A 16,224-nucleotide genomic window follows, 5' to 3' on the forward strand; every position below is an offset into this window, starting at 1 on the left:
TGAAATATTGTATCAAAAATGTTATTAAAAATTAATAAATATAAAAATTATTTATCATTATTTTATTGACATTGATAAAAGATAATATTATTTGCAATTATTAAAAACATTCTATTGCTAATTTATTTACAAAATAATACAATGAACATAAAAAAAGTGATTTAAAATACATAAATAATAAAGATAATATTTTTTTTGAATTATGTAAAATATTTTATACATAAAAATAAAGAAAGATCAAGTTATTCAATCATTTGTTCATCATCTGTACTATTTTCAGTTACAATTGAATCACTGGAATTACTCGTTTCACTGTCACTTTTAGTTTTATCATCATCATCGTCATCATCTTCATCTAATCTATTTACTTTGAGTCTCAATTTAGCTTTGTACTTGGCATATAAAAGACCACCAATATTAATATCAGCTTGATCAAGTTTATCCTTATAATAATCATCATCATCAGACGATTCCTCATCATATGGATTATCAAATTCATCATCAACACCACATCTATTAAATGCCTGTACCATGTCATCTTCATCTACTAAACTATCATTATCATTATCAATGTAATCATCTTCTTCATCACCATAATCCGTTCGCCAATTTGATTCTGAATTTGAATCTGAATCATCAGGATCATCACAATTATATCCTTCACCTTCACGATGATCATCATAAACTAACCAGCCTTCTTCCATTTCATGAATTGTCACACCAGTATCAAATGACAATTCATCATTACTATCATTTTCAGCATAATAAATATCATAAACATATTTTGCTGCCTGTAAATAATTTAAAATTAATTATTACGAATAATTGCCAATAAAATTTATATATTAGTGAAATTAAAAATGCAATAATTACTTCATCATGTGGTAACTCAGTTGAACAATCTTCAACATCAATTATTGTCATTCCATTGTCACTTATTTTTTCATCATCATCATCAATTTTATTATCAACAGAACGTGAGCAGTTTATAACTTTCCAACGATTTTGTCTTGATGATTCTTTGACTTTAATTCTTGAATTTTCAATGACATTTTTTATTGTTGGTTTTTTATAATTTGTCTCAATATCATCTTTTGTTTGGTTCTTTAAATGTTTGGCAATATTTATTTCCTAAAAAATATTAATAATATCAAAGTTAATTAAAAATATATATTTCTTTTTTTTTTGTAAATTAAAATAATTTATTACTTGGTGGTCGAATGTTCCAGCAAATTTAACAACTGCTCTGTGTAGATTTTGTACATCAGCTTCAACATGTGATTCTTCAGTTTCTTCATTAATTTTTTTACGTTTACATGATATTAATAAATGATCTAGTGGTTCATCTTCACAACGACGTTTAACACGAAGAACAGTTGCCATTATTTATTTGTTTTATTTATTAATTTAAAGTCCAAAATATTAATAAAAAAAAAAGCTTTTAGAATGTGTTTTTGTCAAAAGCAGTCAGCATATGATGACAGTTTAATGTTTATCAATGTTTATAAACGAAAGGAGGTTAACTTAACATGCTTATCAAATGTTATCAAATATCAATGCTTAATTGCTTATCATGAAAATGCAGCCTGCCAAAAATTTCGATACTATCGAAAAAAATATTTGCAGCCATATTCATTATTCAACATTTAATGTTTATATGTTTATCAATGTTTATGATGACATAACTTATTATTTATCTTTAAGAATTTTACATATCTCACGTTAATTTTATCATAAAATATAATTATTAAATTCAAATCATGAGTTTAATAAACAATTATCAAATTGATAAAATAAATAATAATGATTCTGTTGAAACAAAAACAGATTTAATAAATTTACTTGATGATGATTGTTTATCAATAATATTATCGTATCTTCAACCATTTGAGCTTGTTGAAACAAAAAAAGGTATTTACCTATATTTATATTTTTTTAAATTATCATCTGAATAACAATATACAAAATTTGAATAATTTATTTTCAATATAATATTGCAATGATTTATATAGTTAGTCAACGTTGGAATCATCTGACAGAATTAGCTTGGATTTTCATCAAAAAATTTGAATGCACTACTCCAGTTTTTGGCTATAAAAATAATTGGCAATTGGTAAATTTTAATAAATTAAAAGATGTCATTTTAAATGGCGGTCGTTATTTAACACATTTAACATTAAAAAATTTATGTGGATCTGAAATTGTACCATTGATACGTGATCATTGTCACAATCTTGTTAGACTTGAATTAGTTTTAAATAAAATGGATGACATTGATTTTGATAATGCATTTACTAAAATGAATCAATTAAATTACATATCAATCAACATTCATCCAAAGTATCATTTGATTAATGACGAATTGTATGGAGCAATTGTATCAACTCTTCATTCATCTATCAGCGAAATTCATTTACCATCAATATGTGATTCTGATCCATATAGCTATGCAAGTTTTGAATCTGTAAGTAAAATTTTTCATTATTATTCCATTATTTTTCTCTAAAAAACAAAAATTACAATTAATATTTCTGCTTGGAATAATTATCTTTTGTTTTTTTCTTTTATAAACAAGAAAAATTTGCAAATTTTTTTGTTATTTATTAATTATTTTAATTTATTTTAGATTTACTTTTTTTACTGGATGGAAAAATTTGATAATCTTCAAGCATTGACATTGCATTATCAAATAATGGGTGACACTGATATATCAACAATATTAAATTATAAAACATTATCACATTTGTCATTGAGCTATGGAGTAATTGAAAATTATTTATTGATAAAATTAACTAATTTAATTCATTTAGAATATTTAGATTTATCATATGTGTATGATGTTGATGATCGTGTAGTTTTGAATATTGCTAACAATTGTTGTAAATTAAAATATTTGAATTTGAAAAAGTGCTCATTAGTTACTGGAAATTCTATAAACAAATTAGCACAACTCGTAGATTTGGAACATTTAATTGTTGAAGAGTTAAATCTCAATGAAAATTGTATTTATAATATTGCAAATAATTGCAAAAATTTAAAGAGTTTAAATATATCTGAAAGTAAAAATGTGCAAAAATCAGATATAATGAAAATTGGTGAATTAAAATTTTTAGAACATTTGGAGCTTTGTAATTTAAAAAGTGTTGATGATGATGGATTGATAAATATTATTCATAAATGTTGTAACTTAAAATACTTGGATATAAAAAGATGCTCTAATTTAACTAAGAATGCTCTTGTTGAGATTAAAAAATTAAAAAATTTAGAAACACTTATAGTAACTGGTGTTCATGATATCGATGATGAATTTATTTCTCATTTATACAATTTAAAATATTTAAATTGCAGTGAAAGTAAAGTAACTGATATTGGCATCAAAAATGTTATTAAAAATTGTCCAAGTATGGAAAAATTATCTGTTATTGATACTAAAATCACTGTTGACAGTCCATCTTTTGCTGCTCAAGAAACAAATAAACGTTCAACTAATATTATTTTAACAGTTGAAGCTGATGATGTCATTAATAACAGATATGAAAAAATTTCTCAAACTGGTTCAAATGTTTTGTTTAAAATTCAAAGACCACATTATGAAAATTTAAATTTTTAAGTGCTACATTTATAATTCACTAATTGATTTTTATAATTTTCATATCAACAAAGAAATAATAGTTATTATATTTATTATAAAAAATAAGTTAAATAAACAACAAGTTAATAATAGAAAAATAAAAAAATGTATTTTGTATTGATATTTGAAAAAAAATAAATAACAAAATTATGTTTAATTTTTGTAATTGTGTATCATTATTTCATTGACTCTGATTAAAGATAATATTAATTTCAATTATTAAACATTATACTGCTAATTTATTTACAAAATAATAAAATTATCATAAGTAAAAAGTTGAATACATGAATAATAATAAAAATACTTTTTTTTTAATTATATAAAATTTTGTACATCAATATAATAATACAATAAAATTAAACAACAGTTTCTTCATCATCACTATTAATTTCAGTTATAATTGGACCACTATAATTACTCATTTCGCTGTCACTTCTAGTTCTATCATCATCATCATAATTATCATCTGCAGCAGCTACGAAATCTTTGAGTCTTAATTTAGACATATCATAAACATCACCATATAATTCATCGTCACTTGATAAATCATATTCAACACCAAATGTATTAAATGCATGTATCATATCATCTTCATTTATTGAATTATCATCATCTTTATCACCTTCTTCATCACCATAATCTGTACGCCAATTTGATTCTGAATTTGAATCTGAATCATCAGGATCATCACAGTTATATCCTTCGCCTTCACGATGATCATCATAAACTAGCCAGTCTTCTTCCATTTCATGGATTGTCACACCAGTATCAAATGACAATTCATCATTATTATTTTCAGCATAATAAATATCATAAACATATTTTGCTGCCTGTAAATAATTTTAAATTAAGTATTATGTATAATTGCCAATAAAATTTATATATTAGTGAAATAAAAAATGCAATAATTACTTCATCATGTGGTAACTCAGTTGAACAATCTTCAACATCAATTATTGTCATTCCATTGTCACTTATTTTTTCATCATCATCATCAATTTTATTATCAACAGAACGTGAACAATTTGTAACTTTCCAACGATTATGTCTTGATGATTCTTTGACTTTAATTCTTGAATTTTCAATGACATTTTTTATTGTTGGTTTTTTATAATTTGTCTCAATATCATCTTTTGTTTGGTTCTTTAAATGTTTGGCAATATTTATGTCCTAAAAAATATTAATAATATCAAAGTTAATTGAAAATATGTTCCTTTTTTTTATTTTTTTGTAAATAAAAATAATTTATTACCTGGTTATCGAATGTTCCAGCAAATTTAACAACTGCTCTGTGTAGATTTTGTACATCAGCATCAACATGTGTTTCTTTCGTTTCTTCATTAATTTTTTTACGTTTACATGATATTAATAAATGATCCAGTGGTTCATCTTCACAACGACGTTTAACACGAAGAACAGTTGCCATTATTTATTTGTTATAGGTATATTTATTAATTTAAAGATAAAAATATTTCAAAACAATGCTTCCAGAATGTGCTCATGTCAAAAACACAGTCCAGAGAGAGAAAGGTCATGGTCAATTGTCGCCAATCATGAAAACGCATCTTATAAAAAAAATTCGATACTATCGATAAATATTTGCAGCCATGTTCACACTTCTCAATTCTCATCTGACAAAATAGACAATAAAAAAAAAAAAAGAAAATAAAAAAAATAAATTAAAATAAAAAAACATTTGTCAAGTTTATTGTTGATAATAATCGGTATGTTTTAACAATAACCACAAAATGATTAAACATGACAATTAAATTATGAAATATAATTTAAACAACAACATGTAATAGACTACATATTATTTTTCTTTTAAAAAATATAAATTATAAACAACAATGGCGCAGTCAATATTTGACGCACTAACAGGTTATTAAAATAAATATAAATAATATTAAAATATTACAAATAAAAAAACAATACAATTTAACATTTAATATTTAATTTTTTATATATAATTATTTAGGTGTCTCCCTTGACAGTTCAACTGTTCAATCATTATTGGATTCTCAGTCATTGATCACTGAAGTAGAACAGTCAGGTAAATGTTTTTCCTTTTAAAAATTACATACGACAATAAATAAGTACCCTTAGCTAGTAATGATTTTATAATAAATATTAAATGTATTTTAGCAATTGATCAAGATGACGAAGATATATTTCAATGTGGTAAATGTAAATGTCAATTTACATCATTTCATATGTTTTTAATTCATAAACGTGAACATATTAAAGACACAGTTGATCTAAGTCAGTATTTAGTTAGTAATAATAATCAAGTACAAGTACATATTGATAATTCACATCAGTATAATCCTCAGGAAACATTTATTCAAAATGACCAATTAAATGAACCAATAATACTTGAAGAAACAGATATGTTATTTAATATTGATCAAGACAGTGATAATTATTTAACACAAGATACTAATTTTAATGTACCAATTATATTGAGCAATGATAATCTTGATAATTTTACAAATTCAACACAAACAATAAGCAATGATAGTAATAATAATGATGATGATGATGATGATGATTTAATTAAAAATACAATAACAACAAATGACAATGATATTATTATAAATAATCATCAGGCATTACAAATAAATTCAACACAAAATAATGATGATTGTTATAATTTAACAAGACAAGATGTCATACCAATTGTTGATGATAATATTGATCAACATGATGTTGTTGATGATGATGATATAAATAAAATAACAACAACGACAACAACAACAACAACAACAGTACAAAATTTTAAATACAAATGTAATTATTGTAATAAACAATTTGCTAAAAAATTTTATTGGCAACAACATGAACGTTCACATACTGGTGAAAAACCATATCAGTGTGTTGTTTGTGGACGTGCATTTGCACAAAAATCAAATGTTAAAAAACACATGTCATCACATAAAGTATGGCCAGGTACAGCAATACATTCATTACCACCAGATGCACCAGCTGATGGTAGTATTGATCGTACATATCATTGTCAATTTTGTAAAGAAATATTTGATTCATATAAAACATTAAAAGGACATTTAATAATATCACATATGGCATTAAAAGTATATAAATGTGTACAAACAAGTTGTAGTATGATGTTTTCTGATCTTGATGAATTTTTAGAACATACTAGAAATCATAAAAGATCAGAATATCGTTGTCATGTTTGTGCACAAGTATTTAATACATTATCAGATTTAGGTAATCATCAATATGTACATACTGTACAAAAACAAAAAACAACTGAAAAATATTATTGTTGTAGTATTTGTAAATCATCATTTTCAAATATTGAAGCATTACAACATCATACTGAAACAACAACACATAATTATGTTTGTTCATATTGTGGTAAAAGTTTTTTAATTGAAAGATTTTTACGAAGACATTTAAAAACTCATGTTTCATCAGCTAGATTTACATGTGAAGATTGTGGTAAAGCATTTAAAACTGAACAATATTTATCAAATCATAAGCTTATTCATAGTGAAGAGACACCATTTATTTGTACAGTATGTATATTTTTTTTTTCTTCATAAATAACAATTTTTCTTTTAGTTTTTTTTTTGATTTCCAATTTTTAATAACTTTTAAAATTATTATTGTTAATTTAATTGTTTAATTTTGCAATTATATAATTAAATAAATTAAATTTTTATTTAATTATATAAAACTATTTTTATTTAAAAAGAAAAAAGAGAAAAAAAAATCGAAAAAAAAAGTAAATTCAAGTTTGTTTTGAATTTTTAATTTATAATTAAAATTTATTAAAATTATAATTAAATACAAGTTTATAGTTAATTAAAAAGATGGGTAATAATTTAATTAATTGATATTTTGTTATTATTTTAGCAATGTCCAGCTCGTTTCAAGAGGAAAGATCGTTTGGGTCGTCATTTATTAATTCATGATTTAACAAAAAGATTAAAGTGTCCATTTCGTGGATATCTTGGCTGTATGAGTGAATTTTCAAGACCAGATAAATTAAAAAGGCATTTATTAACACACAGTAATATTAAAAAATTTAGCTGTAATCATTGTAATAAAAATTTCCATCGTGCTCAAGCACTTAAACATCATGAAATGAGTAAACACAATCTCAAATGTGACATTTGTTCTCAGGTAAATAATAAATTTAATAATCATTATCAAAAAAAAAAAAAAAAATACTTTCTAAAAATGAAAACTAATTTTTCTAAATTTATCAACAGAATTTTAAAAATAAAGATCAATTAATTGCTCATAATTGTGATCAAGCAGTTGAAAATAAAAAAAAAGATAATTTACAATTATCTAATAAAAAAAATGGTACAATTAATAAACCAAAAAAAACAACAACAAAACGTCAAATATCAAATAAAAATATTCAAACAAATGATGAAGATGATAAATTAATAAAAATTGAAGATTTGGATAAACGTATTGTAAGTTTAATTGTTGTTAATAATTTTTTAAATTAATTTTTAATTTTTTTTTTAGAATAATTTTTAATTAGTTTATTAATCAATTGTTTTGATTATTTAATTTAGATATCACCAGATGATTTACATTTAAGTGATTTTGATGATGAATCATGTGAAAAAAAATCACTGGTTGATTTTTCAATAACACGAGATATCAATTCAACAATTGAAGCATTAATGCAATCAGATTTACCAGGTGAAGATATTAAATCAATTGATTTTCAATTGATACAGCATTCTCCAAACATTGATTAAACAAAATAACATTTTTTTTTTTTATTCTATATATATATATCTAAAGATAAATATGTATGTTTGTATGTGTAAGTGTATTTATAATTTTCTTTTTGAAGCAAAAGAAAAAAATAGCTTCCTTATAGACAAAAAAAATATTAACAATTTTATTAGTAGATTGTAAATTTATTGCCATTTAAAGTGCAATAAATGTTTTAATTTTTTTTAGTAATTTTAAGGATCTTGTTGACCAGGCAAGGAGGAACATTATTGATCATTTATTTTCTTTTTTTTTTAGTTTGTTTTAGATATAACAATTTTGTAGTTAAATCTGTGATAATTATTGTATTAAAAATACACATATAATTATAATTTTCATTTAAAAAAAACCTGATTATCATGATAAAAAAAATTATTATTTATTATTTATTTTGTTATATTATTATAAAATGAATTTATCAATTTTATAAATTATCATTTTTAATTTTTATGTGAGGTTTTACTTTTATTTAAAAAAAAAAAAGAAATTGATGTTTAAAAAAAAATTTTAATGTAATTTTTTTTTTAGGGTAGAAAATAATAGTTGATAAGGTAAAAAAAAATTTGATTGTTTGTAGTTTAAAATTGTCTTGAAATGTTCTTAAATCAAACTTTTAATAAAAATAATTTTTAAATAAATAATAAATTTATAATTTGTGTTATTTTAATTTTTTTTAGCAACTATATTTATGTTTTAATTATTTTATATAGTATAGACAATAATTTTAGGTATTTAATTTATTTAATTTTCTTTTTCGTTGACAAATAATGATAGAAAAAATTCAATAGAAATTTTATAGTTGAATAGAATGCACAACAAGTTGAGATTTTTTTTTCTTGGCAGTTTAAAAGTTGACGACGAAGAATATTTCGAATTATTCAATAGGCATGAAATGTAAATTAAATATAAGCTTTTATCACATTCGAAATTTGAAACGACAAAAAAACACGCAAATAAATTGCAATAGAAATTTAGTTTTTTGATAGAGAAAATATTGATAAAGTTAAGAATTTTTAAAATGTTTCTCTTTTCCTTTAGAATAAATAATAAAATATAATAAAAATATAAAAAATAATTATGAATTTTATAATTATATAAAATTAAGCTAACTTAATCAATTCAAAACTTAAAAATCATTTTTATATATATTTTTTTTCATTTGTTAAATGTGTATTATATTTTATGAACGTTATTTGTCGAAGTACAATATATGAACCTGCAGATATTGTATACCATACACCAAGATAAAAAAAGAACAAAAAGCTATAACTTTTTATCGCAATATAAACCATGACTCATGATGTATATTGTAGGGTTTATGTTACAAAAAAATTTTGCGACTTGAACCGTCTCTTTCTTCGACAAGTTTGCAGGCTTGCAAATATTAAAAACTCATTTGATGCCTTGATGCTAACAGAGTGGCATTATTAACTCTTGACTTGTTATAAAATATATAAATTAAAAAATTTAATTGATAATGGGTAATACAACAGCACGTGATAATAACAAAGAAGAAGATCAAGAAGCAATTTTAAATACCCCCAAGAAATCAAAGACTTATTGGAAATATAAATGTACTTTTTATATGTTTCTTGTAATACTAAAATGTTGGGTATTATATTCTGTGAGTCAACGATCTTCTAACGTACCCACCTTTACGATTCATGATGATGATTTAAGGGTAAGTTAAAAATTTTTTTTTACTATTTATATTGATGTTAATTAATTTCATTGATTGGTAATTATTTTTAGAGGTCAAACGAAGCATATCAAAATATATATACAAATTATGCACAATATACAGCTAGAAATAAGGAAATGTTAAATTTTATTGATGAAAAACTGTATGACAATTCGAAAATAGGCTCACTTGGTTCTACAAATGAAAATTTATTGATGAAAAAATTATCAAGTTTGAATGATGGAGATGATAATAAATGATAAATGAGTTGAAATTTATCATCAAATATAATCATTACGACAAAATTCAACAGAAAATATTTCTACTAATAAATATCCTGTTTTAAAATGAATAATATTATTTTTTAATTTTACACAGATAAAAATTCAACATTAAAAAATAAAAAATAACTTTAATATACTATTTTTTTAGAATGGAAACTAATTTGATAAGAAAAAAAACAAAATATCATTTTAATTTTAATTTTTTTTTTTTCAAATAGAAAGCTAAGTTGATAAGATTAAAAAAAATTTGATTTTTTATTTTTTTTGTGATTTAAAATATTCTTGAAATGAACTTTTAATAAAAATAATTTTTAAATAAATAATGACTTTATAATTATTATTAAAACTATATTTAGGTTTTAATTATTTTTTATATACCTATATAATAAAAAATATCCGCTAGCTTTTGACTAATTTAAATACTTTGTTGACAAAACAAAAAATATTGAATTTAAAGAGAACAATGAATAAAAAAATGATAAACTAAATAATTATACAACTAAGGTAAATTTATCAAGTCTAAAAATAAGGTAATTTAATAATTTTAAAAATTATTATGGTCTAGATTTAAAAATTATAAAAAATTATGAGTTTTAATAATGTTTGGGAATGTGGTTTATGATTATTTGATATCAGTCAAACATTTGACATTGGCTTTTGATAGACTCTCTTCTTTCACCAAGTTGAAATTTACAAATGACAAACTTACAGAGAAAGTATCAAAAACACCTGAGACACATCTGCCAAAATACTGTAATGAGTTACTCGTTGATATAAAATATATACGACTAAAAACTATTATTGATAATAGAAAATATAACAATGAAGAAGACTAATAATTAATAAACAATCTTAAATACCCCCCAAAAAAAAGAGAATTCATATAAAATAAATGTGTTTAGAGAAATTACAAAAAATCATTACTGTTTTCCAATAGAAATAGTTTATTTAACACATTTTATATTAATTTAAATGCGACTTGGATACAACATAATGCGAATTCTATGTCCCATAGCTTTTGCTGGAAGATTTGTGTGGAATTTAGCTCTTACACTTCCACTACATCCATGACGTCTTGTGATTTTACCCCAGATGGCACGGACCTTGTCCTTTTTTTGTTGGGACTAAAAAATTAAAATAAAAAAAAACAACAATATAACATTTGACAATTGATAAACACCTAACCTACACACACACACTCCAAAATTAATATAAATAAATAGATAAATAATAAAATGTACCTTGTATACATAGACACAACGTTTTCCAACATAAAAATCAGCGTCTTCCTTGACTCTGCAGCCCTCAATACTTAAAAGAGCTGTGCTTTCATGCTGATTACGAAGTCCACGTTTATAACCAGAAAATACAGCTTTAGCATACAATCGCTTTTGTTGAGGTTTTCTCCTCTTTGAAAGCTTTGTTGTTTTTTCTTCAACAGCTTTTACTAGAAAAAAATTTAATCAATTAATTATTAATTCATCAACACATCATAATTTTATAAACAATTCATTATTAAATTATTAAAAATAAATTATTCACCTGGTGCATCGGCCATGGTAAAGTTTTTTTACGAAAGAACGAGCCAAAAAGAACAAAATCTTGAGATTGTCTTGCACACGATCGTATGAAAGCAGAATGAGACAGTAATGTTCTCTATTGGATCATCAAAATATTAGACAATAAACTGCAATAAACAAATTTGATTGGTCGAGAGAGTTCGAGACACGAGACCCAACCTTACCTAACCTTTGTTCTCTTCATGTACGCACGTTTTGTATTTATTATCAAAACGCATGCGTAAATAATTCCAAAATGTCGCGGTATGGTGGGAAAATATAAACAATAAATTTTAAACAATTTATATATTGTTGTTTTAAACATTTTTTTTAAAACTAAAACTTTATTAATTTATTTTTTAGCTGTACATAATAATACAGAATAGAATAGAGTAAAAAAGTTCGATGTTCAAATTTAACATCACAGATAATTATTAATTCCAAAAATATTATTATTGTTGTTGTTTTTTTTTATCTAATTATTTATCTTTGAATAATATTAATAATTTTACAAATTAAAATGAATTAATTTTTGTTAAATATGTACTTGAAAAAGACAAATATTTTTAAACAAATAAATTAATTAAAATTATTATTATTATTCGTTTAAAGAAGAGCAAGAAATTCAGCAATTATTTTTTATATTACATCATACTAATGAAAATTATATTTTTATAATATCATGACTTGAAGAACAATATTATTTAATTATTTGGCCTTTGTTTTTTATATAAATGGAAGAAGCTTCGTATAAGTATTCCATGTTAGAAAAAAAAAATAATTGTCTATTAAAATTACTGTCAATCGGCTTAATATTATTCTCACACAAATTATAATTAAATTGAGATTCAAACTAATAAACAAAAAGCTGAATGGCTCAATTACATTACATCCATAAATTTCTTATATTTATTTACCTAACAATTATAAAATTAATATTCAAAAAAAATTTTGAGAAAAAAAAACCAAATATTGAGCGAAAGAAAAATCAATTAATTTTGAGCAAACTAAAATATATAATTAAATTATACAATTTAATAATTTTTTAAGAATATATTTTAGTAAAATATACAATAAATTCTTAATAGTATTTTAGAGTTGACTTGAAAAAAATACATTATAATCAGCAAAAAAAAAACAAAAGCAATTACTCAAATTTTCCAGTTAAAAAAATTAAGTAACGAGACGTTTTTCTTTGCTAATAATAAAAATATTTTTCTTTTGTTTTAATTAAAACATTAATTAATTATAATTAATGACTTTTCTTTTGTTTTTATTTTCACTATAACAAGAGCTTAATTTAATTACATATCGAGTATTCAAAGAAAAAAACAAAGCTTCTTCTTTGGCAAAAAAAAAAAAAAAAAGAAATGTTTTTTTTTTTTCAAGACCTGGTATTGTTATTTAACTTTTACAATTACCCTAAACAATTTGTTTAAAAAATAAACAAACGTATTTATTAATTGTTCTAACTGAAAAAAAAAAAATAAAAATAAAAAACCTATTGATTGTTTTACAAAGTCATCATCATCATCACACTCACTGTATTTAACTAATTTTTTTGGTGGTTGATTTAGCAGCACAATATTTATCCCACCAGGCACAACCATAAACACAAAGAACAGATACTATTGTTTGGCATAACAACCAAACAGCAATATTAACCCAAGCAGTTCTTTCAAATAGTTCAGCACCATGACGAATACATAATAATGCTTCTGTAACCATAATTGCTCCATAAACCCAACACTGTGTACCAACACGACTGCATGCTGGATCAGTTGCATACATGTAATATTGCCTAAAAAATAATCAAATAAATTAACCTGCTGATCAGCAATCAAATGAATAAATGAATAAATCAACTTACTTGACTGATGGTGCAACAATAAGACCAACAAGAATTAAACGTCCAACAACAAATGGATGTGATGGTGGAAATTCATAAACATGTTTTAAAAAAAATGTATTAAGTTCAGATACTTGCCAAAATATAACTAATTGACATAATGCAATACATCTCATATGTGTACATGTTGGATCAAGCCATCTAACTGATGTCCAACTAACTGGTGTAAATTGTAATACAGCACGTTTTAATTTACCAGTTGTACTTTTAATATCACGTATACTAACCCATTTATATTCACGCATTTCAAGTATTTTACATATTTTTAAACCAACCCATATACCAAGTGCATTACAAACAAGTACATCAAGTATAAGTGCATCCCACCAACATTCAATAAAATTTGGTAATAAATGAGCAAATGCCATTTCAGTTAATTCCCACATAATACTTGTTGCCCATAATAAACCATAATGACGTACAAGTACTGCTTTAAATGTCCAACCAATAAAATGTCCAGCAGCAAATACATCAAGATGATTCCATATTTTTTCAACATTAATATCAGAACAATTAACACCATATTCTTTATCCATATCAATATGAAAACCAGGCAATGATGGATCAACCCAAATAAATATTTTTTTAACTGTTTCATAACTTTGAAATAACATTATTAATAATGCAATTAGATACATGACACTTGCACCAAATACCATACGCCAAATTGCTGGATGTGGACGTGTAAATGGACCATTTGGAAATGTTAATATTGATATTACTTGAAATGCAAATACACCACATATTATACCAGCTTTGTAATTGTCATCAACATTTGATGTATCTCTGTAAATTAATTATTAAATATTATTATCATTTTGTTGTTGTTTATTGTAGATTTTATTATTGTCAACTTACCTTTTAAATGCAAAATATACAACAGCAATAAAAAATATTATAAATAGCAATATTGTATGTGGTTCATATAAAAATTTAAATGATATATCTTCAACTGGCTTTTCATTTATGTTTGGAAAACTATCAGCTTCTGATGACAAATGATGACTATCATTTCTATCATCATCATTATCATCATCATCATGATCATCAACAACTTTGTCATTGTTTTTATCAGCTTTATTCAAACGATTTTGTACATCAGATGGCTTTATTTCATCATTTTTGTTTGAACGATTTCGTAAATTATATGGTCTTGTTTCAGTACTCGCCATGTTATTTATATTTATAAACAATTATTTATATTTTAATAATTATTTATTTATTATGGTAATATAACTTGGTTTTTATTATTTTTTTTCAACTTTTTTTGTTTATTTATGATTATTTATACGTCACTTTGTATTTTTTTAAATAATTTATAATAATTGTCATTCAAGTTTTTATGAATATTTATGATTTTATTTTTTTATTATTTTATATATTCTTTGGTGGGTTAATTTGATTATGTGAGAATTGATTGAAAAAGAAGGAGAGAAAATTGATGCAGCTTTTTTTTTTTTTTTTATCTACTTGGTTATGTGACGAAAAAAAAAAAAAAAAAAAGGAGAAAATTGGTAAGGTTGGGTCAACGTGTTCTCTCGACCAATCAAATTTGTTTATTGTCCAATTTTGATGTTCTAATAGAGGGCATTACTAGCTCATTCTTTGATTTTTTTTTTAAAGTTGTCGCAAATGCGAGTCTCTTTTTCTTTCTTTTGGTAAAAAAATTTTACAATGGCAGATGCACCAGGTAAATAATTAATTTTTTAATTAAATAATAAAATGTTTTGCTAAATTGTGATGAATTAATAATTAATTAATTTAATTTTTTTTTAGTAAAAGCTGTTGAAGAAACAACAACAAAGCTTTCAAAGAGGAGAAAGCCTCAACAAAAGCGATTGTATGCTAAAGCTGTATTTACAGGTTATAAACGTGGACTTCGTAATCAGCATGAAAGCACAGCTCTTTTAAGTATTGAAGGATGCAGAGTCAAGGAAGACGCTGATTTTTATGTTGGAAAACGTTGTGTCTATGTATACAAGGTACATTTTATTATTTATTTATTTATTTATATTAATTTTGGAGTGTGTGTGTGTAGGTTAGGTGTTTATCAATTGTCAAATGTTATATTGTTGTTTTTTTTTATTTTAATTTTTTAGTCCCAACAAAAAAAGGACAAGGTCCGTGCCATCTGGGGTAAAATCACAAGACGTCATGGATGTAGTGGAAGTGTAAGAGCTAAATTCCACACAAACCTTCCAGCAAAAGCTATGGGACATAGAATTCGCATTATGTTATATCCAAGTCGCATTTAAATTAATTTAATAAACTATTTCTTTCGGAAAATTAAAATAATTTTTTTGTCAATTTATTTCAACAATTATTAGATAATAATTCATAAATAATAATAAATATTTACAATAATTTTTCAAATCGTCTATGAAAGGGTTTGT

General features: G+C 23.5%; 7 protein-coding genes across 8 annotated transcripts; 4 read left to right on the forward strand and 3 right to left on the reverse strand.

The window, feature by feature from the left end:
- Positions 1-210: 210 nt before the first annotated feature.
- On the reverse strand, positions 211-5,172 carry LOC122847806 (protein PFC0760c). The gene is made up of 6 exons (XM_044145662.1): positions 4,884-5,172; positions 4,544-4,801; positions 3,997-4,461; positions 1,210-1,386; positions 874-1,131; positions 211-791 (listed from the first exon to the last, which is right to left on the reverse strand). The coding sequence occupies exons 1-6, from the start codon at positions 5,055-5,057 to the stop codon at positions 243-245; spliced, it is 1,881 nt and encodes a 626-aa protein (XP_044001597.1). The 5' UTR covers positions 5,058-5,172; the 3' UTR covers positions 211-242.
- LOC122860747 lies at positions 1,393-3,788 on the forward strand. The gene is made up of 3 exons (XM_044164694.1): positions 1,393-1,911; positions 2,013-2,464; positions 2,627-3,788. The coding sequence occupies exons 1-3, from the start codon at positions 1,761-1,763 to the stop codon at positions 3,608-3,610; spliced, it is 1,587 nt and encodes a 528-aa protein (XP_044020629.1). The 5' UTR covers positions 1,393-1,760; the 3' UTR covers positions 3,611-3,788.
- Positions 5,173-5,272: 100 nt separating the features above from the next.
- LOC122860748 (zinc finger protein 341-like) lies at positions 5,273-9,043 on the forward strand. Its single transcript, XM_044164695.1, has 6 exons — positions 5,273-5,512; positions 5,610-5,684; positions 5,777-7,173; positions 7,514-7,783; positions 7,873-8,085; positions 8,191-9,043. Exons 1-6 carry the CDS (start codon positions 5,482-5,484, stop codon positions 8,377-8,379), a joined length of 2,175 nt encoding a protein of 724 aa, XP_044020630.1. The 5' UTR covers positions 5,273-5,481; the 3' UTR covers positions 8,380-9,043.
- Positions 9,044-9,707: 664 nt separating this feature from the next.
- On the forward strand, positions 9,708-10,512 carry LOC122860749. The gene is made up of 2 exons (XM_044164696.1): positions 9,708-10,079; positions 10,151-10,512. Exons 1-2 carry the CDS (start codon positions 9,876-9,878, stop codon positions 10,337-10,339), a joined length of 393 nt encoding a protein of 130 aa, XP_044020631.1. The 5' UTR covers positions 9,708-9,875; the 3' UTR covers positions 10,340-10,512.
- Positions 10,513-11,283: 771 nt separating this feature from the next.
- Positions 11,284-12,039, reverse strand: LOC122860750 (60S ribosomal protein L35a-like). Its single transcript, XM_044164697.1, has 3 exons — positions 11,906-12,039; positions 11,605-11,810; positions 11,284-11,487 (listed from the first exon to the last, which is right to left on the reverse strand). The coding sequence occupies exons 1-3, from the start codon at positions 11,919-11,921 to the stop codon at positions 11,332-11,334; spliced, it is 378 nt and encodes a 125-aa protein (XP_044020632.1). The 5' UTR covers positions 11,922-12,039; the 3' UTR covers positions 11,284-11,331.
- Positions 12,040-13,313: 1,274 nt separating this feature from the next.
- Positions 13,314-15,309, reverse strand: LOC122860751 (phosphatidylserine synthase). 2 transcript variants are annotated; one of them, XM_044164699.1, is made up of 4 exons: positions 14,690-15,309; positions 13,793-14,617; positions 13,466-13,723; positions 13,314-13,394 (listed from the first exon to the last, which is right to left on the reverse strand). In XM_044164699.1, exons 1-3 carry the CDS (start codon positions 15,001-15,003, stop codon positions 13,471-13,473), a joined length of 1,392 nt encoding a protein of 463 aa, XP_044020634.1. In that variant the 5' UTR covers positions 15,004-15,309; the 3' UTR covers positions 13,314-13,394; positions 13,466-13,470. The 2 variants fall into 2 exon arrangements, with proteins under 2 accessions (XP_044020634.1, XP_044020633.1); XM_044164698.1 differs by having other exon boundaries at positions 13,314-13,723.
- A 105-nt stretch (positions 15,310-15,414) lies between these two features.
- LOC122860754 (60S ribosomal protein L35a-like) lies at positions 15,415-16,126 on the forward strand. The gene is made up of 3 exons (XM_044164707.1): positions 15,415-15,521; positions 15,608-15,813; positions 15,931-16,126. Exons 1-3 carry the CDS (start codon positions 15,506-15,508, stop codon positions 16,084-16,086), a joined length of 378 nt encoding a protein of 125 aa, XP_044020642.1. The 5' UTR covers positions 15,415-15,505; the 3' UTR covers positions 16,087-16,126.
- The last annotated feature ends 98 nt before the right edge of the window (positions 16,127-16,224 follow it).

Source organism: Aphidius gifuensis, linkage group LG1, assembly GCF_014905175.1.
Source record: "Aphidius gifuensis isolate YNYX2018 linkage group LG1, ASM1490517v1, whole genome shotgun sequence".
In the NCBI taxonomy this organism is placed as follows: domain Eukaryota; kingdom Metazoa; phylum Arthropoda; class Insecta; order Hymenoptera; family Braconidae; genus Aphidius; species Aphidius gifuensis.